This window comes from Eubalaena glacialis, chromosome 4, assembly GCF_028564815.1.
Source record: "Eubalaena glacialis isolate mEubGla1 chromosome 4, mEubGla1.1.hap2.+ XY, whole genome shotgun sequence".
NCBI lineage: Eukaryota > Metazoa > Chordata > Mammalia > Artiodactyla > Balaenidae > Eubalaena > Eubalaena glacialis.
Window position 1 is genome coordinate 57,269,239 of NC_083719.1, and position 27,431 is coordinate 57,296,669.

Sequence of the window (27,431 nt, forward strand, 5' to 3'; positions counted from 1 at the left end):
TTAACCTATTTCTCTTGCACTGAAAAATTTCTTTAGTTAGTTATCTGTTGAGATATATAACCTCTAACTTTGTCTCCAATTCTCCTATGTACATCAAACACTTTGAGAGCATTAAATTTTTTTCCTATTTATTGAGACTATTTTATACTAATTATATGTAGTGTCATTTTTGTCATTACTTTTTTTTTATTGAGATATAAGTGACGCATAACATTGTATTAGCTTTAAGGTATGCAACATAGTGATTTGATATATGTATGTAATGCAAAATGATTACCAAAGTAAGTTTAGTTAACATCTATTCCCACACATAGTTAAAAATTTTTTTTTCTTGTGATAAGAACTTTTAAGGACTACAGTTGGCCCTGTCTGTCCGAGGATTCCACAGCCATGGATATGGAGGGCTGACTGCATTATGCCATGTAAGGGACTTGAGCATCTTCGAAACTTAGTATCTGCAGGGATCCTAGAACCAATTGCCTTCAGATACTGAGGGATGACTGTACTCTTTTAGCGGCTTTCAAATACATAATATAGTATTGTTAACTAAAGTCACCATGCTGTGCATTACATCTGCAGGACTTATTTTGTCTTATAACTGGAAGTGTGTATGTTTCGACCACCTTTACCCGTTTTGCCTAGTGGGGGACACCCCCCATCTGTTCTCTGTATCTATAAGTCCAGGTTTTTTTTAGATTCCACATGTAAGTGAGATCATACAGTCTTTGTCTTTCTCTGACTTATTTCACTTAGCATAATGCCCTTGAGGTCCACCTGTGTTGTCACAAACGGCAGGATTTCCTTCCTTTTTATGGCTGAATATTTTGTTTGTATGTGTGTGTGTATATATATACACACACATATATATGTATATATAGATATACACGTACCATATTTTCTTTTTTTTTTTTTTTTAAACATCTTTATTGAAGTATAATTGCTTTACAATGGTGTGCTAGCTTCTGCTTTACAACAAAGTGAATCAGTTACACATATACATATGTTGCCATATCTCTTCCCTCTTGCATCTCCCTCCCTCCCACCCTCCCTATCCCACCCCTCTAGGTGGTCACAAAGCACCGAGCTGATCTCCCTGTGCTATGCGGCTGCTTCCCACTAGTTATCTATTTTACATTTGGTAGTGTATATATGTCCATGACACTCTCTCACCCTGTCACATCTCACCCCTCCCCCTCCCCATATCCTCAAGTCCATTCTCTAGTAGGTCTGTGTCTTTATTCCCATCTTGCCACTAGGTTCTTCATGACCTCTTTTTTTTTTTTTTTTTTTTTTTCCCTTAGATTCCATATATATGTGTTAGCATACTGTATTTGTTTTTCTCTTTCTGACTTACTTCACTCTGTATGACAGACTCTAACTCCATCCACCTCATTACAAACACCTCCATTTCATTTCTTTTTATGGCTGAGTAATATTCCATTGTATATATGTGCCACATCTTCTTTATCCATTCATCCGATGATGGACACCTAGGTTGCTTCCATGTCCTGGCTATTGTAAACAGAGCTGCAATGAATATTTTGGTACATGACTCTTTCTGAATTATGGTTTTCTCAGGGTATATGCCCAGTAGTGGGATTGCTGGGTCATATGGTAGTTCTATTTTTAGTTTTTTAAGGAACCTCCATACTGTTCTCCATAGTGGCTGTATCAATTTACATTCCCACCAACAGTGCAAGAGTGTTCCCTTTTCTCCACACCCTCTCCAGCATTTATTGTTTCTAGATTTTTGGATGATGGCCATTCTGACCGGTGTGAGATGATACCTCATTGTAGTTTTGATTTGCATTTCTCTAATGATTAATGATGTTGAGCATTCTTTCATGTGTCTGTTGGCAATCTGTATCTCTTCTTTGGAGAAATGTCTATTTAGGTCTTCTGCCCATTTTTGGATTGGGTTGTTTGTTTTTTTGTTATTGAGCTGCATGAGCTGCTTGTAAATCTTGGAGATTAATCCTTTGTCCGTTGCTTCATTTGCAAATATTTTCTCCCATTCTGAGGGTTGTCTTTTGGTCTTGTTTATGGTTTCCTTTGCTGTGCAAAAGCTTTTAAGTTTCATTAGGTCCCATTTGTTTATTTGTGTTTTTATTTCCATTTCTCTAGGACCTGGGTCAAAAAGGATCTTGCTGTGACTTATGTCATACAGTGTTCTGCCTATGTTTTCCTCTAAGAGTTTGATAGTGTCTGGCCTTACACTTAGGTCTTTAATCCATTTTGAGTTTATTTTTGTGTATGGTGTTAGGGAGTGTTCTAATTTCATACTTTTACATGTACCTGTCCAATTTTCCCAGCACCACTTATTGAAGAGGCTGTCTTTTCTCCACTGTATATGCTTGCCTCCTTTATCAAAGATAAGGTGACCATATGTGCGTGGGCTTATCTCTGGGCTTTCTATCCTGTTCCATTGATCTATATTTCTGTTTTTGTGCCAGTACCAAATTGTCTTGATTACTGTAGCTTTGTAATATAGTCTGAAGTCAGGGAGCCTGATTCCTCCAGCTCCATTTTTCGTTCTCAAGATTGCTTTGGCTATTCGGGGTCTTTTGTGTTTCCATACAAAGTGTGAAATTTTTTGTTCTAGTTCTGTGAAAAATGCCAGTGGTAGTTTGATAGGGATTGCATTGAATCTGTAGATTGCTTTGGGTAGCAGAGTCATTTTCACAATGTTGATTCTTCCAATCCAAGAACATGGTATATCTCTCCATCTATTTGTATCATCTTTAATTTCTTTCATCAGTGTCCTATAATTTTCTGCATACAGGTCTTTTGTCTCCTTAGGTAGGTTTATTCCTAGGTATTTTATTCTTTTTGTTGCAATGGTAAACGGGAGTGTTTTCTTTTTTTTTTTTTTTTTTTTTTTTTGAATATAACGCTGTTTTTTTTATTAAAGTATAGTTGATTTACAATATTATATTAGTTTCAGGTGTACAACATAGTGATTCAATATTTTTACAGATTATACTCCATTTAAAGTTATTATAAAATATTGGCTAGATTCCCTGTGTGTACATCTTTGTATCTTATTTATTTTATACATAGTAGTTTGTACCTCTTAATCCCCTACCCCTAAATTGCCCCTCTCCGCTTCCCTCTCCCCACTGGTAACACTAGTTTGTACTCTATATCTATGAGTTTGTTTCTGTTTTGTTATATTCATTCATTTGTTTCATTTTTTAGATTCCACATATAAGCGATAACATAGAGTATTTGTTTTTTTTTTTTTTTTTTTAAACATCTTTATTGAAGTATAATTGCTTTACAATGGTGTGCTAGCTTCTGCTTTACAACAAAGTGAATCAGTTACACATATACATATGTTGCCATATCTCTTCCCTCTTGCATCTCCCTCCCTCCCACCCTCCCTATCCCACCCCTCTAGGTGGTCACAAAGCACCGAGCTGATCTCCCTGTGCTATGCGGCTGCTTCCCACTAGTTATCTATTTTACATTTGGTAGTGTATATATGTCCATGACACTCTCTCACCCTGTCACATCTCACCCCTCCCCCTCCCCATATCCTCAAGTCCATTCTCTAGTAGGTCTGTGTCTTTATTCCCATCTTGCCACTAGGTTCTTCATGACCTCTTTTTTTTTTTTTTTTTTTTTTTCCCTTAGATTCCATATATATGTGTTAGCATACTGTATTTGTTTTTCTCTTTCTGACTTACTTCACTCTGTATGACAGACTCTAACTCCATCCACCTCATTACAAACACCTCCATTTCATTTCTTTTTATGGCTGAGTAATATTCCATTGTATATATGTGCCACATCTTCTTTATCCATTCATCCGATGATGGACACCTAGGTTGCTTCCATGTCCTGGCTATTGTAAACAGAGCTGCAATGAATATTTTGGTACATGACTCTTTCTGAATTATGGTTTTCTCAGGGTATATGCCCAGTAGTGGGATTGCTGGGTCATATGGTAGTTCTATTTTTAGTTTTTTAAGGAACCTCCATACTGTTCTCCATAGTGGCTGTATCAATTTACATTCCCACCAACAGTGCAAGAGTGTTCCCTTTTCTCCACACCCTCTCCAGCATTTATTGTTTCTAGATTTTTTGATGATGGCCATTCTGACCGGTGTGAGATGATACCTCATTGTAGTTTTGATTTGCATTTCTCTAATGATTAATGATGTTGAGCATTCTTGCATGTGTCTGTTGGCAATCTGTATCTCTTCTTTGGAGAAATGTCTATTTAGGTCTTCTGCCCATTTTTGGATTGGGTTGTTTGTTTTTTTGTTATTGAGCTGCATGAGCTGCTTGTAAATCTTGGAGATTAATCCTTTGTCCGTTGCTTCATTTGCAAATATTTTCTCCCATTCTGAGGGTTGTCTTTTGGTCTTGTTTATGGTTTCCTTTGCTGTGCAAAAGCTTTTAAGTTTCATTAGGTCCCATTTGTTTATTTGTGTTTTTATTTCCATTTCTCTAGGACCTGGGTCAAAAAGGATCTTGCTGTGACTTATGTCATACAGTGTTCTGCCTATGTTTTCCTCTAAGAGTTTGATAGTGTCTGGCCTTACACTTAGGTCTTTAATCCATTTTGAGTTTATTTTTGTGTATGGTGTTAGGGAGTGTTCTAATTTCATACTTTTACATGTACCTGTCCAATTTTCCCAGCACCACTTATTGAAGAGGCTGTCTTTTCTCCACTGTATATGCTTGCCTCCTTTATCAAAGATAAGGTGACCATATGTGCGTGGGCTTATCTCTGGGCTTTCTATCCTGTTCCATTGATCTATATTTCTGTTTTTGTGCCAGTACCAAACTGTCTTGATCACTGTAGCTTTGTAATATAGTCTGAAGTCAGGGAGCCTGATTCCTCCAGCTCCATTTTTCGTTCTCAAGATTGCTTTGGCTATTCGGGGTCTTTTGTGTTTCCATACAAATTGTGAAATTTTTTGTTCTAGTTCTGTGAAAAATGCCAGTGGTAGTTTGATAGGGATTGCATTGAATCTGTAGATTGCTTTGGGTAGCAGAGTCATTTTCACAATGTTGATTCTTCCAATCCAAGAACATGGTATATCTCTCCATCTATTTGTATCATCTTTAATTTCTTTCATCAGTGTCCTATAATTTTCTGCATACAGGTCTTTTGTCTCCTTAGGTAGGTTTATTCCTAGGTATTTTATTCTTTTTGTTGCAATGGTAAACGGGAGTGTTTTCTTAATTTCACTTTCAGATTTTTCATCATTAGTATACAGGAATGCAAGAGATTTCTGTGCATTAATTTTGTATCCAGCTACTTTACCAAATTCATTGATTAGCTCTAGTAGTTTTCTGGTAGCATCTTTTGGATTCTCTATGTATAGTATCATGTCATCTGCAAACAGTGACAGCTTTACTTCTTCTTTTCCGATTTGGATTCCTTTTATTTCTTTTTCTTCTCTGATTGCTGTGGCTAACACTTCCAAAACTATGTTGAATAATAGTGGTGAGAGTGGGCAACCTTGTCTTGTTCCTGATCTTAGTGGAAATGGTTTCAGTTTTTCACCATTGAGGACAATGTTGGCTGTGGGTTTGTCATATACGGCCTTTATTATGTTGAGGAAAGTTCCCTCTATGCCTACTTTCTGCAGGACTTTTATCATAAATGGGTGTTGAATTTTGTCGAAAGCTTTCTCTGCATCTATTGAGATGATCATATGGTTTTTCTCCTTCAATTTGTTAATATGATGTATCACGTTGATTGATTTGCGTATATTGAAGAATCCTTGCATTCCTGGAATAAACCCCACTTGATCATGGTGTATGATCCTTTTAATGTGCTGTTGGATTCTGTTTGCTAGTATTTTGTTGAGGATTTTTGCATCTATGTTCATCAGTGATATTGGCCTGTAGTTTTCTTTCTTTGTGACATCTTTGCCTGGTTTTGGTATCAGGGTGATGGTGGCCTCGTAGAATGAGTTGGGGAGTGTTCCTCCCTCTGCAATATTTTGGAAGAGTTTGAGAAGGATAGGTGTTAGCTCTTCTCTAAATGTTTGATAGAATTCGCCTGTGAAGCCATCTGGTCCTGGGCTTTTGTGTGTTGGAAGATTTTTAATCACAGTTTCAATTTCAGTGCTTGTGATTGGTCTGTTCATATTTTCTATTTCTTCCTGGTTCAGTCTCGGCAGGTTGTGCATTTCTAAGAATCTGTCCATTTCTTCCAGGTTGTCCATTTTATTAGCATAGAGTTGCTTGTAGTAATCTCTTATGATCGTTTGTATTTCTGCAGTGTCAGTGGTTACTTCTCCTTTTTCATTTCTAATTCTATTAATTTGAGTCTTCTCCTTTTTTCTCTTGATGAGTCTGGCTAATGGTTTATCAATTTTGTTTATCTTCTCAAAGAACCAGCTTTTAGTTTCATTGATTTTTGCTATTGTTTCCTTCATTTCTTTTTCATTTATTTCTGATCTGATCTTTATGATTTCTTTCCTTCTGCTAGCTTTGGGGTTTTTTTGTTCTTCTTTCTCTAATTGCTTTAGGTGCAAGGTTAGGTTGTTTATTCGAGATGTTTCCTGTTTCTTGATGTAGGCTTGTATTGCTATAAACTTCCCTCTTAGAACTGCTTTTGCTGCATCCCATAGGTTTTGGATCGTCGTGTCTCCATTGTCATTTGTTTCTAGGTATTTTTTGATTTCCCCTTTGATTTCTTCAGTGATCATTTCGTTATTAAGTAGTGTATTGTGTAGCCTCCATGTGTTTGTATTTTTTACAGATCTTTTCCTGTAATTGATATCTAGTCTCATAGCGTTGTGGTCGGAAAAGATACTTGATACGATTTCAATTTTTTAAAATTTACCAAGGCTTGATTTGTGACCCAAGATATGATCTATCCTGGAGAATGTTCCATGAGCACTTGAGAAAAATGTGTATTCTGTTGTTTTTGGGTGGAATGTCCTATAAATATCGATTAAGTCCATCTTGTTTAATGTATCATTTAAAGCTTGTGTTTCCTTATTTATTTTCATTTTGGATGATCTGTCCATTGGTGAAAGTGGGGTGTTAAAGTCCCCTACTATGATTGTGTTACTGTCGATTTCCCCTTTTATGGCTGTTAGTATTTGCCTTATGTATTGAGGTGCTCCTATGTTGGGTGCATAAATATTTACAATTGTTATACCTTCCTCTTGGATCGATCCCTTGATCATTATATAGTGTCCTTCTTTGTCTCTTGTAATAGTCTTTATTTTAAAGTCTATTTTGTCTGATATGAGAATTGCTACTCCAGCTTTCTTTTGATTTCCATTTGCATGGAATATCTTTTTCCATCCCCTCACTTTCAGTCTGTATGTGTCTCTAGGTCTGAAGTGGGTCTCTTGTAGACAGCATATATATGGGTCTTGTTTTTGTATCCATTCAGCCAGTCTGTGTCTTTTGGTGGGAGCATTTAATCCATTTACATTTAAGGTAATTATCGATATGTATGTTCCTATTCCCATTTTCTTAAATGTTTTGGGTTTGTTATTGTAGGTGTTTTCCTTCTCTTGTGTTTCTTGCCTAGAGAAGTTCCTTTAGCATTTGTTGTAAAGCTGGTTTGGTGGTGCTGAACTCTCTCAGCTTTTGCTTGTCTGTAAAGGTTTTAATTTCTCCATCAAATCTGAATGAGATCCTTGCTGGGTAGAGTAATCTTGGTTGTAGGTTTTTCTCCTTCATCACTTTAAGTATATCCTGCCACTCCGTTCTGGCTTGCAGCGTTTCTGCTGAAAGATCAGCTGTTAACCTTATGGGGATGCCCTTGTGTGTTATCTGTTGTTTTTCCCTTGCTGCTTTTAATATGTTTTCTTTATATTTAATTTTGGATAGTTTGATTAATATGTGTCTTGGTGTGTTTCTCCTTGGATTTATCCTGTATGGGACTCTCTGTGCTTCCAGGACTTGATTAACTATTTCCTTTCCCATATTAGGGAAGTTTTCAACTATAATCTCTTCAAATATTTTCTCAGTCCCTTTCTTTTTCTCTTCTTCTTCTGGGACCCCTATAATTCGAATGTTGGTGCGTTTAATGTTGTCCCAGAGGTCTCTGAGACTGTCCTCAGTTCTTTTCATTCTTTTTTCTTTATTCTGGTCTGCAGTAGTTATTTCCACCATTTTATCTTCCAGGTCACTTATCCGTTCTTCTGCCTCAGTTATTCTGCTATTGATCCCATCTAGAGTATTTTTAATTTCATTTATTGTGCTTGTCATCGTTTCTTGGTTCCTCTTTAGTTCTTCTACGTCCTTGTTAAATGTTTCTTGCATTTTGTCTATTCTATTTTCAAGACTTTGGATCATCCTTACTATCATTATTCTGAATTCTTTTTCAGGTAGACTACCTATTTCCTCTTCATTTGTTAGGTCTGGTGTGTTTTGACCCTGCTCCTTCATCTGCTGTGTGTTTTTCTGTCTTCTCATTTTGCTTATCTTACTGTGTTTGGGGTCTCCTTTTCACAGGCTGCAGGTTCGTAGTTCCCGTTGTTTTTGGTATCTGTCCCCAGTGGCTAAGGTTGGTTCAGTGGGTTGTGTAGGTTTCCTGGTGGAGGGAACTAGTGCCTGTGTTCTGGTGGATGAGGCTGGATGTTGTCTTTCTGGTGGGTTCGTCCACGTCTGGTGGTGTGTTTTGGGGTGTCTGTGGCCTTATTATGATTTTAGGCAGCCTCTCTGTTAATGGATGGGGCTGTGTTCCTCTCTTGCTAGTTGTTTGGCATAGGGTGTCCAGCACTGTAGCTTGCTGGTCGTTGAGTGAAGCTGGGTCTTGATGTTGAGATGGAGATCTGTGAGAGATTTTCACCGTTTGGTATTACGTGGAGCTGGGAGGTCTCTTGTGGACCAGTGTCCTGAAGTTGGCTCTCCCACCTCAGAGGCACAGCCCTGATGCCTGGCTGGAGCACCAAGAGCCTTTCATCCACACGGCTCAGAATAAAAGGGAGAAAAAATGGAAAGAAAGAAAAAAAGAGGATAAAATAAAATAAAATAAAGCAATTATAATAAAAAATAAGAAAAAAAATTATTAAGAGTAAATTTATTAAGAAAAAAAATTTTTTTTAATTTTTAAAAATAGATTTATTAATTTTTTATACTAAAAATAAGAAAAAAATTATTTAGAAAAAATTTATTAAGGAAAAAAATTTTTTTTAATAAAAAATATGAAAAAACGTATTAAAAAATTTTTTAAAAATAGAAAATAAGGAAAAAATTATTAAGAAAACATTTATTAGGGAAAAAAAAAATTTTTAAGCCAAAAAAAAAAAAAAAAACGGACGGACCTAACCCTAGGACTAACGGTGAGAGCAAAGCTATACAGACAAAATCTCACCCAGAAGCATACACATCTACACTCACAAAAAAAAGGAAAAGGGGAAAAGTTAATATATCCTGCTCCCAAAGTCCATCTCCTAAATTTGGGATGATTCGTTGTCTATTCAGGTATTCAACAGATGCAGGCACATCAAGTTGTTTGTGGAGCTTTAATCCGCTGCTTCTGAGGCTGCTGGGAGAGATTTCCCTTTCTCTTCTTTGTTCGTACAGCTCCCGGGGTTCAGCTTTGGATTTGGACCCGCCTCTGCATGTAGGTCCCCTGAGGGCGTCTGTTCCCCGCCCAGACAGAACGGGGTTAAAGGAGCAGCTGATTCGGGGGCTCTGGCTCAGTCAGGCCGGGGGGAGGGAGCGGTACGGAGGAGGCGGGGCGAGCCTGCGGCGGCAGAAGCCGGCGTGACGTTGCAGCAGCCTGAGGCGCGCCGTGCGCTCTCCCGGGGAAGTTGTCCCCGGATTACGGGAGCCTGGCCGTGGCGGGCTGCACAGGCTCCCGGGAGGGGCGGTGTGGAGAATGACCTGTGCTCGCCCACAGGCTGTTTGGTGGCGGCAGCAGCAGCCTTAGCGTCTCATGCCCGTCTCTGGGGTCCGCGCTGATAGCCGCGGCTCGCGCCCGTCTCTGGAGTTCGTTTAAGTGGCGCTCTGAATCCCCTCTCCTTGCACACCGCGAAACAAAGAGGCAAGAAAAAGTCTCCTGCCTCTTCGGCAGCTGCAGACTTTTTCTCGTGCACCCTCCCGGCTAGTTGTGGTGCGCTAGACCCTTCAGGCTGTGTTCACGCAGCCAACCCCAGTCCTCTCCCTGGGATCCGACCGAAGCCCGCGCCTCAGCTCCCAGCCCCCGCCCGCCCCGGCGGGTGAGCAGACAAGCCTCTCGGGCTGGTGAGTGCTGCTCGGCGCCGAGCCTCTGTGCGGGAATCTCTCCGTTTTTCCCTCTGCGTCCCTGTTGCTGTGGGATCCGCGCTGATAGCCGCGGCTCGCGCCCGTCTCTGGAGCTCGTTTAGGCGGCGCTCTGAATCCCCTCTCCTTGCGCGCCGCGAAACAAAGAGGCAAGAAAAATTCTCTTGCCTCTTTGGCAGCTGCAGTCTTTTTCCCGGACTCCCTCCCGGCTAGCACCGAAGCCCGAGCCCCAGCTCCCAGGCCCCGCCCACCCCGGCGGCTGAGCAGACAAGCCTCTCGGGCTGGTGAGTGCTGGTCGGCACCGCTCCTCTGTGCGGGAATCTCCGCTTTGCCCTCCGCACCAATGTGGCTGCGCTCTCCTCCGTGGCTCCGAAGCTTCCCCCCTCTGCTACCCGCAGTCTCTGCCCACGAAGGGGCTTCCTAGTGTGTGGAAACCTTTCCTCCTTCACAGCTCCCTCCCACTGGTGCAGGTCCCGTCCCTATTCTTTTGTCTCTGTTATTTCTTTTTTCTTTTGCCCTACCCAAGTATGTGGGGATTTTCTTGCCTTTTGGGAGGTCTTACATCTTCTGCCAGCGTTCAGTGGGTGTTCTGTAGGAGCAGTTCCACGTGTAGATGTATTTCTCATGTATCTGTGGGGAGGAAGGTGATCTCCGCGTCTTACTCTTCCGCCATCTTGCCCCTCCCTCCCAGATATTTTTTTGAGATGGTGATTTAATTTTCTTCAGATAAATATGCAGAAGTGGAATTGCTAGATCATATGGTAGTTCTATTTTTAATTTTTTGAGGAACCTCCAGACTGTTTTTGTCATTACTTTTTCAGTGTTGTAGTGCCTTGCCTTCTGGAATTTGAGTCACTTTAAGTGTATGGTTTGAGTATCAAAGCACCTGTGGTCTGAAAGAGTCATGAATAAACAGGTGTTTTCTAATTTTGAATGTCTTGTTATGTTCTAACAACATTATTCTAGTATTTCTACCCATTCGCATATGTTTTAGTTGTAAAAGGAGATTAAAATCCATATTTTTGAAATTTCCTGTTTTACAGTCATTCTGCTAATTTCACTGTATACTTTTCATAAAAGTTAAGCAAGTTTCCATTTATAAGAAACAAAAGGATAGATAACTTAAAGAAAAAGTTGGTAGGCCATTGTCTAATATGTTTAAATAAAAGATTTTTTTGCAGAGTTTATTTATATTTTCATTATATGATAATATAGGTTTATAGCTTCCATTTGAGGACTTCCAGGGACTATAATGTGTTTAAAGATACAAACAGAAAAAGCCCCAGAAAGGTAGACATAAAATATTGAAACAGCCAGCCATAAAGAGAAAGGGAAAAATGAGATTCTTGTGGTCAGACTGGCTAAATGTGAAATTAATTTATTAGTTTAGATATTTGGAATATTCTAGCTTCTACATTAGGTATAATATTTTAAAGTATGGGGGTGGTGGTGGCAGTGGGATGAATTGGGAGATTGGGATTGGCATGTATACACTAATATGTATAAAATAGATAACCAATAAGAACCTGCTGTATAAAAAAATAAAATAAAATTCAAAAGAAGTGAAAAGAGATTAGGTCAGTGGTTACCAGTGTCAGGGGGACAGAGGGTGTGGGGCTGGGGAACTGAATGAAGGTGGTCAAAAGGTACGAACTTTCGCTTATAAGATAAATAAGTCTTGGGGATGTAATGCACAAGATGATGACTCTGGCTAACACTGCAGCATGGTGTATCTGAAAGTTGCTAAGGGAGTAATCCCTAAAAGGTATCACCACAAGGGAAACAATTGGGGGGATTAACTGTATGAGGAGATGAATGTTAACTAAATTTTTTGGGGCAGTCATTTCACAGTATACGTATGTCAGGTCATTATGTGGTATAACAGACTTATACAGAGCTCTATGTCAATTACATCTCAATAAAAATGGGAAATAAAAGAAAAAAAATAAAGTATAGGGTACAAATATATAGATTAAAAAAAAAAAAACAAAAAACTAGTGATCATCTTTCCAGACCCCTCAAGGATTAAGAGTAATGCCAAACCTATAAATGGAACCTCCTTCCACTCCCTCCATGAAAGTTTTTTTTTTTTTTTTAAATTCAGAGAAGTAGAAACCCTTTCGTAGAAAGCAAAATTAAAAATAGCCAAGAAGACCAAAGACCCACAAACCACGCCAGATATTTTGTGATTACTTGGTTTTTCTATTTGATAGCAAGTGGGGATGACCAGAGAAAGAGAAAAGAAGAATGGATGATGATTAGTGAAGAGGATAATGTAGATTAGCACAAATAGGAGAGTAAAAGAGGAGAACTCCCAAAGAAAATAACACAGAGAAGCTTCACCTTATGAAGGAGTACACCTTCACCTATTGTGTCCTAACCACCTAGGACAGAGGCATAGAACTCTGCCCTGTGGGATGCATATGCCTCCTGATAGTGATTATCTTTTAGAGCAGGAGTCTGCAGACTGTGGCCACTGAGCCACATTTAGCTTTGCCTCTTTTTTGAGGCCTACAGCAAAGAATGATCGGCGGGGGGCTGGGGGGTGGGGGACGGGACAGTATTTTGTGATACATAAAATTATAAAATTCAGATATCAGTGTCCATGAAAGTTTTTTTGAACACAGTCACACTTGTTTATGTACTGTCTGTGACTGCTTTCACACTACAACAGCAGAGGTCACTAGTTGTGACAGACTTTATGACCCACAATGTCTAAAATATTTACCATCTTGACTTTTTACAGAAGACCTTTGCCTAACTGTTAGGGAATGTACTTCTTGTGTAGTATAGTAGCAGGTATGTCATAATACATTAGAATTGTGTAGCTCATAACAATGCGTAATCCTTTTTCAAAAGTTGATTCTGCTGTTCTTCTTGGATTCAGAAATCATTTAATCTGATATCCTGCACTAACTACATCTGCAGTCGTATCACAGCACAGTAACTGATCATCATAATAAGAATCCTGAATTGTGAGGTAAAGATTAAACTGTTTTGAGCAGGCTTTAAGGAAAGCTTAGTTCATTAATTTGAAGTATAAACAGACAAAAAAAATAGAAGTAAAAAAGTAAGCTGATTACAGTTTTTACATATGCATAAGAATTAGGACAGAGTTTTAGTTTTTTGCAGTATGTAAAAGAAGTTAAATCAATCTGAACTTAAAAGGAAGTTTATGGGAAAGAAACTGAGGTATCCCAAGGATTCAAAATCAGGAATATAGCCAGGCTGCAGAAGGAAACCCAAACCAGTAGGAACACTAGGTATCATTTTTCCTTTATTGAGTCTCTGCATTTTACTGCTTTATTTTTTTTCTTTGCAGAATAGCTTTCTTTGCTTCTCCAGGTACATGATGTAAGGTGAACTCCTAGTAATTTCTAGGTATTTTCACTTGTTCCTTAATTGTAGCCACAGCTCAGAATTAACCCAGGTTTTTATCCCTTTTCTAGACCAGAAAGAATCTGGTCTAGGTAATCTTGGACTGGGGTAACCTTCTTTCTAGTCCAGTCAGTTCTGACTAGGTCATGGCTTCTGTACCACTTGTGAAGAAGGGGGAAGTTCCCAGAGAAAAGAGATTATAGTGAGCAGAGTATAAGCCTTAAAGGTTTCATCAGGATCACAGAAAGTGAAAACATGACTCAGTCTGGGGGTATGGAGGCAGTGTCAGATTTTGGATGTAGGAGGAGATTATATTTCACTGCCAAGATGCTGTGTTTGGAGAACTAGATGAAAATTTAGAAGGTTTTACGGTGACTGAAATTCCATGGTTAAAAACCCATTCCTTTGATTTAAGACCATGGTTCCTAAGTTTGCCTCATCACTGCTTCTCAAGCCTTGGGTACCTGTGAGAATCATTTGTTGAAAATATTTTCCCTTTCCTTTTAATTTCTCTTTTTTAAAAAAATGAACAGGGACTTCCCTGGTGGCGCAGTGGTTAAGAATCCGCCTGCCAAAGCAGGGGACACGGGTTCGAGCCCTGGTCTGGGAAGATCCCACATGCCATGGAGCAACTAAGCCCGTGTGCCACAGCTGCTGAGCCTGTGCTCTAGAGCCCGCAAGCCACAACTGCTGAGGCCATGTGCCACAACTACTGAAGCCCGTGTGCCTAGAGCCCGTGCTCCGCAACAAGTGAAGCCACCGCAGTGAGAAGCCCGCGCATCGCAGTGAAGAGTAGCCCACGCTCACTGCAACTAGAGAAAGCCCACGCACAGCAATGAAGACCCAACACAGCCAAAAATAAATAAATAAATAAATAAATAAATAAATAATTTTTAAAAATGCTTTATAAAAAAAATAATAAAAATTAAAAAACGAACAGCCAGTGCACTATCCCAGAAATTTTGATATCATTGGTGTAGGGTGGGTCCTTGGTATCACTATATTTTAAAACTCGTCTGATTCTAACATGCAGCCATTGTTGAGAACCTGTAGCATTACATCACTGGATGCTTGTTATAAATGTAGACTCTCAAGCCCTACCCCAGACCTACTGAATTAGAAGCTGCACTTCAGTGAGATCCCTAGGCAGTTTGTATGTGCGGTAAAATTGGAGAAGCACTGTCTAGACTTACTGAATATCTGGCAGTGGACCCAGGGAATCCCTAGGACTGTAGTTCTCAAAGTGTGATCCTAGGACCATCCACATCACCTGGGAGTTTGTTTAAAATGCAAATTCCTGAGCACCAACCTAGACCTTCTGTATAGGACACTATGCAGGTGGGGCCCAACAATTCGTGGTTTAACAAGCCCTCCTGGTGTTTCATTAATGTAATTAATGAATGTTATCATTAATGTTAATGATACAGGAAGCATTGCTCTAGAAGATTCAGCTAGGACTTGGGATTTGGAACCACTGGATTGAGGAAATTGTTGTTACAAGCCCGCTATTAAAATAAATACTCCTGAAGTGAAGTAGCATTGATGTTGCAACTTACTTTCAAATGATTTAACAAGTAAAAAAAAAAAAAAACTACACGATGAGTATGTGTAGAGGGAAAAAGAGAAAGCAAATATAACAAAAGGTATTATTATCACCCCCCCATATCATTCATAAAAATGATAAGACCTAGGTTCAAAAGGGTAAGTAACTAGTCCAAGGTAATCAGCCAAAAAGCAAGTGGCAAAACCAGGACTTGAGCTTCCGTGCCCTTTGCATACCACCACAAGTTAGACTTTGATGTTTTTTTCATGTTAGCTTGCCCGATTCATCATCCCAGGTACCTAGGAATGTGCCTGTGTTGTGTTCCATAGGCCCAGGAGCAAGCTTGAAAATGTCACTGACTCCCATATTGTTTGAGTCACCCTCCCCCAACCCTCTTTCCCTTTGTCCCTTCCTCTCCCTCCTCTCTCCCCCACCCCTCCCCCATTATCATCACTTTTTGTTAGACTTTGGGATCTGGCCATGTTTGTATGTTTTACTTTGGCTTTTAATTAGAACCGGTGTTCTGTGGTTTTAGTTGGGTATATGCGGAAATATACTTGATTTGGGTAGCCCAGACTTCTTATCTGAGTTCTGAGGCCAGTTTATAGCTAGACAAAGTTGCAGATTTAATTGAGGACCTGCGATTTGGAATTGATTCCAAAACAATGGAAACTATTAATTAAATATTTAACATTTTTTAATACTCTACCTCATTCCACGAAATACATGTAGTGATTAAAGATTACTGTTAAATAAATTCTTTCCTTCTGTAATATTTCTTAAAAGTTTTGATCCAAATTAGGTTTGGATGAATTGTTTAGGTTATTGACTTTTTCTTTTTCTTTTGCTAGCAATAATTTATTCCTACATATGATTAAAACATCATATGTAAGAATTGTCTTGCTTCGGATCGTTGCCCTCTTGAGGTCTGCTTTTAATTTCTTCTGCTTTTCATTGAACTCATGATGGCATTTTTAGATAATGTATAAAAGAGCATCAGGAGACAGAGCCAAAATGGTCTTATTTGCTTTTATACAAACTAAATTGCCCTTGCAGCCCAGCATAAAATCTGAGCACTAAGAGCACTTATTTATTTTGACAACAGAATTAATTGAGCCTAAAACAGTTGAAATTCCAGTTGTAGCAAACTATTCTTTCTGACTCTCACTCTGGCTTTGGTACTGTCAAAAAAAGTAACTTGTCTTATGATTAAATAGCAGAATGATGGGCAGTGGACTGCATTTGGGGGAGATGGTGAATAAACTTTCTACTTGTGAAACAGTTCAGAAGTGACATGCTACAAGGGGGGTCAGAATGTGCATTGATATCCAGCTGAGCTGTCAGCTGGCACTGAGCCAGGCACGCAAAGCTTTGCCATGTGAAGCAGCATGTGGAGCGTATGCCATTTGAAAAACAAAATCTTTTTCATGCATGATTTAATGGTTTTTTTAAGAGTATATATTTAGTTTTATTATTCTAGAAACTGTTGGTGTTTCTGTTTTTAATAGAAAAGCTTATGTGTGGATGGAACTCAGTTAAAATTTTTTAATATATATTTTACAATTTGAAAGGATTTGGCATCTTATATTTCAAAAACGTCATTTTGAATAGCTTATTTTTATTGGATATTTTTCTATTTCAAATGGATTTTAAGAGGATGTTTTTAAAAGATAAAGAGAAAAGTGATCAAGATATCTGGTATAGGAAAGATGTTTTGTGAGGAAAAAATGTAGAATTTTGTTTGAAGGGACTGATGTTTATAGAGTTAATGGATGCCTTTACTATTTTCATATATGTGATGATATCCAAGAATCTTAATATATACTATATATTTTTTTGATGGGTGGTTATATTCTCTCAAGCTTTATTAATAAGTGATAAAACTAATAACACATAATAAGCTGTTGGTAATTTAGGTAGAGATTTTTCATTCTTCATAATTCTTACACCAAGCAAAAAGTTGCTGTTTCAGATGCACATACTACTAAAATTCTTTATCTTTATTGATCTTTCAGTTCTCATCTCTTTGTAAACTGTTAATGTAGGCCTTTAAAGGATTCTAAGAACAAGCTCATTACCCTTTCATTTAATGAATTCTTAGCTTGCAGATTTACAGAGTGGACTTGAAGTACTTGAAATTTTAATTGGGCTGTTTTCTGACTCTAAGAATTTTTTGGATGGAAGTAGTGAGTGTATTTTTTTTTTTTTTTTTTTTTAGTCATATGATATATGTCATAAGAATGCCCCAGTAGGGAAGGTATTGCCAGTTAATTAAGACCTTGTTTATCAACTCACATTTATGACGGTTTTATTCTGTTTATCACTAAATGTTAATCTACTCTTTTTGAATAAAAACTGGAACTGAGGAAGTAAATCTTTGATTTGGGGGTAAGAAGCAGGACATTTTAGCCAATATTTTAAATGCTCCTACTTAATAGAGAAATTTTTCTTGTTCATTAGTGGTTTTCTTTCATAATGGAATGATCAGTGAGAACTCTGATCATGAATTTGCACATAGTTATAGTTAAGCTTAACATCTCAGAAGGACCAGTAGTGAAATCCTCTATTATCCACTCTTTTTTTTTTTTAAATAAATTTATTTATTTATTTTTTATTATTGGCTGCGTTGGGTCTTCGTAGCTGTGCACGGATGTTCTCTAGTTGTGGCGATCGGGGGCTACTCTTCGTAGCCGTGCACGGGCTTCTCATTGTGGTGGCTTCTCTTGCTGCGGAGCACGGGCTCTAGGCACGCGGGCTTCAGTAGTTGTGGCTCGCGGGCTCTAGAGCACAGGCTCAGTAGTTGTGGCGCACGGGCTTAGTTGCTCCGTGGCATGTGGGAATCTTCCCGGACCAGGGCTCAAACCCCTGTCCCCTGCATTGGCAGGTGGATTCTTAACCACTGCACCACCAGGGAAGTCCCTATTATCCACTCTTTACTTAGGCTCTATTTTAAAATTTCTTGATGTAGCAGGTTGTACCAGTTACCATTAATAAGGCAGGGCTAAAGTGACCATTTAGTGGAACATAAATTTTTAGTCTGATATTTATTGAAAACAGAAACTACATGTTAGATCTCTGTGTCTCCAGTTCTGTGGTATCATATATAAAGGGTTGTCAGTAAATTGTGGTCATGATATAGGCTAGTCTCAGTTTTTTTCAGTGTTAGGCTTATTTGATATTTAAATTATTGCTGATATTTTAATTAACACTATCAGGTAACACTGGAACACGTTTCAGAACAATTAAAAAGATGTAATGGGATCTGTTGTGATTGTTTTCTACCAGCTTTTTTTTTTTTTTTTTTTTAAACCAGTACTTGTTCATGTTTTTTTCTTTTTAGGCCTTATTGAATTTGAAGAATGTGACCCTGCTAGTGCAGTTGAAGGTAAGTTGACTAGTTGTAATGTGTGGCAGCTAGCTAATAGCTTCTGTTTACTGAATAGAGGGGCTGCTATTCATTGGTGTTAGCATGTCTATGGAGTGATGTAAAAAATGTGAATGTGGTTTGAAGGCCTGCAGATATTAATGTTTACTTAATAAACAGTAGGTTTGCCCAAAGGAATATTAGTGTGTTAGAGTGTAGATTTTTTAAAAGATTAAATATAACATGTATTTGTTTTCAGATATACATTGAGATTGTTTTCTCCACTGATATCCATCTTTAAACATTCTAATGTCATAAATATGAAACTCATCACTACATATTGATGTATACTGCTTATTCTGCAATGGGTAACATTTCAGTAATTAATAAGGTTATGTATTAATGCTAATGTTACTGTCATTCAAAATAGGTGATGATTTGACTTGGAGAAAGGATCCACAACCCTTTCTATTTAAATTGATGTTTTTCATAGTATGAAACCCAAGAGATGTCTGCAATTTTTGTCATGTTTTATAATCTCACTTTGTGAGCTGCTAGAAATAATTTGAAAGCAGTCTTCTATTTTTTTCCAAGACCTGTGTAAGAATATGGAGAATTGGTTTGCTGTTGTGTGTAAGGTTATTAATTGAGCAGTCAACGAGCTCTGGGGCCTAGACTTTTTATAGTTACCAGCTGTTTGACTAAGCAGTGCTTATTTAAGTTCTCTGTACTGAAACTTTAAAAGTTCTTCAGAAGTTTAAAAGAATTTTAAAAGTTCTTTAAAAATGTCTATAATAAATAATACCTACTCTGTGAGAATAAAAATGTATTTATTTTTAGAATATTATAACATGCTATAAAAATAAATGGTTCAGGGAGTTAGTTTTGCATGAAAGCAAGTACATTATTCTAAGACACCTGGATTATAATCCTGGCTGTAGTGTTAACTAGTTGTATAACACTGAGTTAAAAAAACAAAAATAATACTCTGAGTTTCCTCATGTATAAGGTGAGAAGTTAGCTTAGGTGTACTCTAGTTCTCAAAGAGTTAAGTAGCTAAGCTTTAAGTGCTGAATTCTGTTAACGATTGATAGCATTGACTGACGTTTAAAAAATAATTTGTCATTGATTGACGTTTAAAAAATAATTTGTCAAAAAAAAAAATTTGTCGTGCAAGAAGAAGAGGAAGAACTGCCATATTTGGCAAAATAGAGATGGTATTTGTTCCTCATTTATGGTTGGATCCATTTATAACATTATTTGTATTAGAGAGAACATATGGACAAAAGAATGCCGTATTATAAGTTTCCCATGTCATACTGTTAATGGATCTGTTGTCAACTTTTCATTTAAAACAATACATTTATATTTTGTGACCCTTTATACCGGGAACATGATTTGACCTGCATTTATAACAAAATCTAATATAGTGAATAATGTACTTTCTTTGAAGTCTTAAGATATCTGCAAATGCTTATTTTGCCTGAGGTGATTTAGGGGAAGAGAGAATTTCACTGATCAAGTGAATGTTCTATGTATAACCTTTTGGTGAATAAAAGGCTATATTATATCAACATAAGAAAAATTTAAACAGGCTATGACTGATTTAAATATTAGGGTTTAGCAGTTGATACTTTCATTTCTTTCATCCAAATTTAGTATCAACAGTTATGAGCAAATTGTGTGTCAAGATACAAGATGCATTCATAAGTTTAATATATTTATCAGGAACAGTTATGTTTCTATAACAATATACATTTATTTTAAGGTATAAAACCAAGGAAAAGAAAGACTTTCGGTTTACCAGGAATAATTAAAAAGGAAAAGGATGCAGAGTCTGTGTAAGTATATTAAATATTGTCAAAATCCTTTCTATGGTTATAAATAATTAAGAATAAGACTATTGTTATGAATTTGAAAAGAAAAAATTCTTTTGGAAATAACCCAAAGTACATATGGCTAAGATGTGAAAAATACAAACTTTTCTAAGAACATTTGCCAGCTCCTCTAGTTTTAGTTAAAAGTGTTAACTTTTCTTATTATTTTAAAATTTTAAGATGAAAGCTTTAGCATTTTGAAATTGAAACTTTAAAGATACTCTTATTTTATAAAATGATACATGCATATTTTTAAAAATTAAACAAAAGTACAGAGAGAACTAAAAATTGTTCTGAGTCTTAATAACCTAAGAAAAACGCCATGGTCAGCAATTTGATCAAAATCTTTCAAGACAACTCTAACCATATAGGAACTTAGTGATATATGTGTACATAAATGGAAAATTTTAAATGGGGGAGAAAAAAGCCCTAACATATTTTAAACATTTATACTAATTCATCATTTTTAGATGGAAGATGGAGTATAAATGTCATTTACCTTTTTTAAAAAATAAATTGGTATACAAAGAAATATAATTAGCATATAAGAAATTAAACTAGTATTAGCTAAGTCAAGTTTTCTTCCTTGGCTACACATTAGAACTACCTGAGAAATTAAATATATCTATGCCAGGCCCCGCTTCAGACCAATTAAATCAGATTCTTGGGGCGTGAGGCCCCAGCATAGTTTTTGTTTTGTTCTAAGCAGCCTGTGTGATTCTTAATATACACCTGGGGTTGAGAATCATTGAACTCTGATTAACTGGAGACAAATTGGAAATAAAGGAACTTTTCTTTGCTTAATTATTCAACCCATTTAGACTGAAGAGACACTAATCAAAAGTCTTGAGTGATTTGTTGAACCAGTAACATTGACTGAAAATTTGTTTAAAGTCCCTACTTCTCTAGCATAATCAGCAGAACTCTCATGAGGTTTAATATTTTGATGGCCATTCATATTTTCAGTATAAGAGAACAATTTGTGCTTTGGGTGGTCTTGCCTCCTCCCTGGTTATATGCTTATCATCTGAGTTTCTCCGAGTTTCTGCCATTCTGAATGTCTGTTTCTTTCCTCCTCCCTAGTTGTATTGATACTTGGTTTAACAAATTAAGACTATTTGCAAAGTGATTTATGCCTATAGCTACTGTCTCTTCTGCAGATGTCTTTTTTGAGCATTATGAAGGGGGTATTTTGCTAAGGGAATGAAACCTAATCTCTTTTATAACACTGGAAATTGAAGTCTAAACAATTGATTTGTAAGTAAATTTTAAAAATGTAGCCAGTTTATCTGTTAGTGGCTACATTATAAAGAGTTAAGATGTTTTTATAATTGATGGTTTTCACAGCTGTTCATTTAGGGAGCTTATAATATTTTTGTATATTCCATGTTTTTAAAATAGTTTTTCATGATCAGTAATTTCCCAGTATGATCATCAGGGCACTTGGATATTGGAATATTTTAACCAATAAGAATACTAGGTCAGAAAACTAATGCCTAAATCACTGCATCATTATTACCTTCTTTCAACACTCCCTGGCAGGAAAAATGTTAGAATTCACTTTGCTTGAAATGCCGGAGGCTCTTGGCATGCTTCTTCTCATAGCCTGAAGGTTTTTGAAATGCCAGCAATTGTGGACAGGGGTCCTGCTCAGAGCTTGGTCTTCCTGGGGCTTCATCTGCAGGTCTCATACTGCGCACTGTGAAGGCAAACAGATGAGTGCTTTACCACAAAGACTGGAGAGTTCTGGCTTAAAGCCAGAGAATAAATGGTTTGGAACTCTTATACTTAGTTTTATATTTAAACTTTATCTTTTAAAAAAAGAAGAAAGAAATGTTCAAACATCTTAATTGATTTGATTCTGTACAGGGATTGAATATTATTACAGTAGCTTTTCCAGATCATTTCCTCAGAGTATGCATAGGTTTTTTGATATAATATTCCTTATAAGGAAGCTCTTTTTCAAAATTTGCAATTTTAAGTAGATATGAAGACACGTGGGGTTTGCATTTACCCTGGTGCTCCCATTTGAATTAAGGGAAGAATAGTCATCTCCCTCTTTTTTCATTTTTTCAGTCTATTCCATCCTATATTTAACAAAGTTCTTTAATTTATATATTTTCCTGGTTTGTGCTTAGTCTTTGGATTGATACAGATTACCTGTTTATCTTATATATTAATTCAGTATTTTTTATTTTGTTCATTTGGCTCTTAAGGTGTACCTAATATGTGTGTTTTCAGACTGTTATTAAAGTGGCAGAATCTGATACTATGTGCAATAACTGTCTCAAGGCAAAGAGTATACCTAGTCCAATGCCTTTTAAATATGCTCTCTAATTTTTGTTTGTGAACTTGTTTTAGAATGTATACATATATATTCTTCTAAGCTTATTCCTCATGGCTTCAGTGCCTTTAATTTTATATATCTAGGGCTTTATTTGGTTAGTTGAGAAGTTTGGTCTTCTTTATGTTTTAGTTTTACATTTAAAATAATAGTTTTTAATAGATTATGTCCAAATTTGTATTTGCTTATCAGTTAAATGATAAAATGTCAGTGCTCAACTACATATTACATTAGACTAGAAACTGTTCCAGCTGGAAGTCTAGCTACTCACCTAACATATTTGGAAAAAAGTGGTTTCACTTCTATATATACTAGCTTGTGGAAAGTACCTCAAAGGAAATACGTTAAAATTTTTTTTTAACTTTCTATACCTGAAGGATTAAAAGCCACTAGAAATCGTTGTAGGACTGACAGCTTCCTTGACATGACACGTGTATATTCATGGAAAAGAAGTATTTTTGAAAGTAGTTTTACAAATATTTATAAGCTGTTTGTTTTATTTTGTCTTGCAGTATCAGTATAGGGGAATGTCTTTGAATTTTAAAATCATTTGGTATATTTTAATATTCATGATTTGATTTCTCTAAATATTTTTATAGAGTTTAAATGAAAGTTATGTTTACATACCAAGGCGAACACTTTCGATATAATATACTTACCAGATAGTTCTAAGAGTTGAATATGTCTGATATTTTGTTTGTTTTAATAGGGAATGCCCTGATGCAGATTCACTTGTAAGTAGATTTTACTTTGGTATAAACAATTTAGCTATTTTCATTAGGAAATACCCAGCATATTTGGGTTGAGTTTGTTTACAGATCTTTCCAAGAAAAATACTAACCATGTTATTAGAAATTCACTATTAAAATTATTTTACAAATGTATTTTTGGCTTTACATTGCCAGATGCTTTCCTATTAAATAGAAGGTATTTCTAACTACTTTTGAAAAGTGGACATTTTACTTTTAAAATTGGAGTGGAGCCATAGCATATTGCTTTTTCTTGGGAAATATGTCAGATTTCAAACCTGCCTACTTTATTTTAAAATGTGCTCTTACTAATTGAATTCCTAGATCTATTAAAATACTACTATAACTGTTCATGTGTTTAAGGTTTGTTTAGGAGACTGTCATTTTAGAAAAAGTAGCAACAACCATGGTTAGTACTTTTCTGTGCTTTTTATTTTGTTTTGTTTTAAAGAAAGTTTGTTTATATTTCTTGTTTAAATATATTTCTTCATATATAATTAAAGAAGACATCAAATGGAGCTCCCTGTGGTTACAGTGAGAGAGTAGATTTACCAAATGATGGAAGTAATGTGTAGACAGAAACGTTTTACAGATTGGTCATTAGACACTGATCATGTTGGTAAGTGTAGTAGAGTCAGGCTGTCTCTTTTATTGTTCTTGCTTGTGTGACTATTGTTTCTTTTGGCTCCAAAACATTACGGTCTTTTACAGCATATTGGTGTACCAAAATAAAGAACTACATATTTCGTAAAACATTGTGTTTTATGTTAATTAAGATAAAACTAGTATTTTTTTTCATATTTCAGCTTTAAAGTAAGAAAATTACTATTCATTAATAAATTTATAGTGAAAATAAGGAAATAGACGTCTGATGAGCTCTAGGCTTAAAATCATCAGTGTTTTTGGAGTTGTAACATTTACCTTACCACTTGCATGTTTTGATACCCTTGGTTTACTAATTAATGAAAAAGTCAGCAGATGTGTTTGGCATTTACTTTAGTGTTCATCATGCATTTTATTTCTGAATTATTTATAGAATTTATTTGATTGCAACATTGAATAAAAATTTTAATACTTCATGTTTTATATGCACCCCTTTAAATAAAATTTTAAATTTTCTCAGTTAATTGATACTGTTCTATAATGATCAATATTAAACAATTTTGAACTTCAGCCAGTACTTATCTGGAATTAGAAAAGGACTTTTAAAGAGGACACGAAATTCTACTACCATATAAGAAATGATTGATAAATTTGACTGTATAGAAATGAAAAACTTACAGAATTAGAAAAAATACACCATAGAAGGAGTTGCATCACTAAAGATAGTTGGGCAGAGTGTATTTGCAAGATGTTTAACAAGGGACTAATTATTTTCCTTTGTAAAGTTTTGACACAGATAAGTTTAAAAGGTAAGCAAGCGTCCCAGTAGGAAAAGGGCATTAGGATAAAAACAGGCAATTTTCATAAGAAGAAATAAAAGGTTGTAGTGAATAATCATAAATGTTGTCCAAAATAGTGGCCTAATTCTGATGCAAATTAGAATGAAATTACTATATTCACCTATCATATTGGCAAAAGTTTTGATACACTCATACTGTTGGTAGGAATGTAAATTGGTATAATCTGTCTTGTGGATAGTTTGGCAGTATCTCCCCAAATAAGAAATGTATATTCTTTTTGACTCTGCAATCCTGCTGCTAGGGCTTTACTGTTACTGCTGTATTCACAAACTTTGTGTGTGTGTGTGTGTGTATGCTTGATCAAGATATATGCTTACATAGAGGGGGAGGGAGAAAAGGTGGATAGGGATAGATGTTTATTTCAACATTGTCTATGTTAGCAAAAAATTGGAAACACTAAAGCATCCATTAAAATGGGGATCGGTTAAATTATTAAACATTCACTTGATGAAGAAACAGTCAGATGTTATAGATCTAGGTTGCTCGTGTCTGTTGAAATGGGAAGAACTTACTAAATAAAAGCAAGTGTGATCTTTTAAGTAATTGTTTTTGAAAATAAATAAATGTGTGTCTATTATATGTATTCTCTTTTTTAAAAAGAATGAGTTACAAGACACTGAATTGTGGTTACCTTTGAGGAGAGGGATTACAGTGGTGGTCAGCAGGCAAAGGAGGCTTTCATTTTTTGTTGTTTCCTTTTATTTATGGCCTATTTATGGCTAGTCTTACTATTACTTAAACATCAATAGACTACTCTGGTAGGGAAATTATCCATCATTTTCTGTTCCTTTTTAAAAAGGTCTATGTATGTAATTTAAAAAAAATTATTTTGAGCGACTACATCTTTTGAAAGTTGACCAAGGAAGTGTAAATCGCTCTCTTAGTTTTAACCAATTTCCTCTCTCCAAACTGAGATTGAGAAACATACCATTGACTTGCAAGCTCTATCCCAATATTTTGTTAAAGTTACTACCACCACTATCCACCAAAACTGCCTTTAAGATTGTTGGCTGAAGTTACATGCTCTTTTCTTCTTCTTGTACTGCTTTTGACTTAATGCTTTGCTCCAGCAGTATGGGGCCCTAATATAGAAACCATGGATTGAATGGACAAAGATGTAAACAGGTAATGTGTAAGTTTTTATTAATATCATGAATAGTTCTAGCATTGAAATCCTGGTACAGTGAGAATCATTGCTTTTTTTTTTTTTTTAAAACGCACACCAAAAAAGCATTTTATTTTGAAATAATTGTCAATTTACAGAACATTACAGAGTTAGTACAGAGCAGTCCCGTGTACCTTTCATCTCATTTCTCTTGATGGTAACATCTTGCAAAACTTTAGTACAGTATCGTAACTAGGATATTGATACTCATACAGTCAAAATAGAACATTTCCATTAACCAAGGATCTTTTTTTTTTTTCCCTTGCACCTGTTTAACCGTCTCCCAATGCTCAAATCCCTGGAAGTCACTGATCTGTTTATCACCTCTATATTTTTGCCTTTTCCAGAATGTCGTATAAATGGGATCATACAGGATATAGCCTTTTCAGACTGGATTCCTTTACCAGGAATATTAAATGTGCATTTAAGATTTATTCATATTGTTGCATGACTTGATTGTTCATTCCTTTTTTATCCCTGAAGAGTATCCCATTGTACAGATGTATCATAGTTTACTTATCCATTCACTTACTGAAGGATGTTTTGGTTGCTTCTTCTTTTAGGTGATTATGAATAAAGCAGCTTAATAACATTTGTGTGCAGGTTTTTGTGTGAAAATAAGTTTTCAGATCAACTGGGTAAATACCTAGGGCTGTGATTGCTGGAAGGATCTTTCATTTTGATTGCTCCTTTTCAGTCACTTTTGTTCTGTTCTCCACCCCCTCCACACACACACACCTCTGGCAACCACTAATCTTTTCTCAATTTCTATATATTTGTCATTTCAGGAATGTTATTTAAGTGGAATCATACTGTATGCAACCTTTTGAGATTGGCTTTTTTCGCTCAGCACCCTTTTCTAGAGATTATTCCAGGTTGTTGCATACATGAATAGTTCATTCCTTTTTATTGCTGAATAGTATTCCATGATGTAGGTATACCAAAGTTTGTTCACCTATTGTGGGACGTTTAGTTATTTCCAATTTTTGGCTGTTAGAAATAAGTTACGTTGAACAGTCGTGTACAGGTTTTTGTGTGGGCATAATGTCACTCTCGACACTGGCCACTTTCTTTCTGAAGTCTGTTTTATCTAATAGTAAGGTAGTCACTGTCTTTTTTATTTTTTAAATTAATGTTTGCATGGTATATTTTTTCTGTCATTTTCCTTTCAACCTACCTATGTTGTTACGTTTGAAATGAGCTTCTCATGGGTAGCATATGGCCGGGTCATGTTTTTTTAATTCATTCTGCCAATCTGTCTTTTGTTATACATAGACCATTTATATTTAATGTAATTATTGACATGTTGGGGTTTAAGTCTGCCACTTAATTTTTTGTTCTCTATTTGTTC

At 36.3% G+C, this 27,431-nt stretch overlaps 1 protein-coding gene across 1 annotated transcript in view; it reads left to right on the plus strand.

Moving 5' to 3' along the window:
* The window catches only part of FCHO2 (FCH and mu domain containing endocytic adaptor 2), a 151,072-nt gene that overhangs the window by 77,184 nt on the left and 46,457 nt on the right, over positions 1-27,431 (plus strand). The window contains 3 exon segments of the mRNA XM_061188950.1: positions 18,459-18,503; positions 20,251-20,323; positions 23,413-23,437. Coding sequence (XP_061044933.1) covers positions 18,459-18,503; positions 20,251-20,323; positions 23,413-23,437 — 143 coding nt within the window.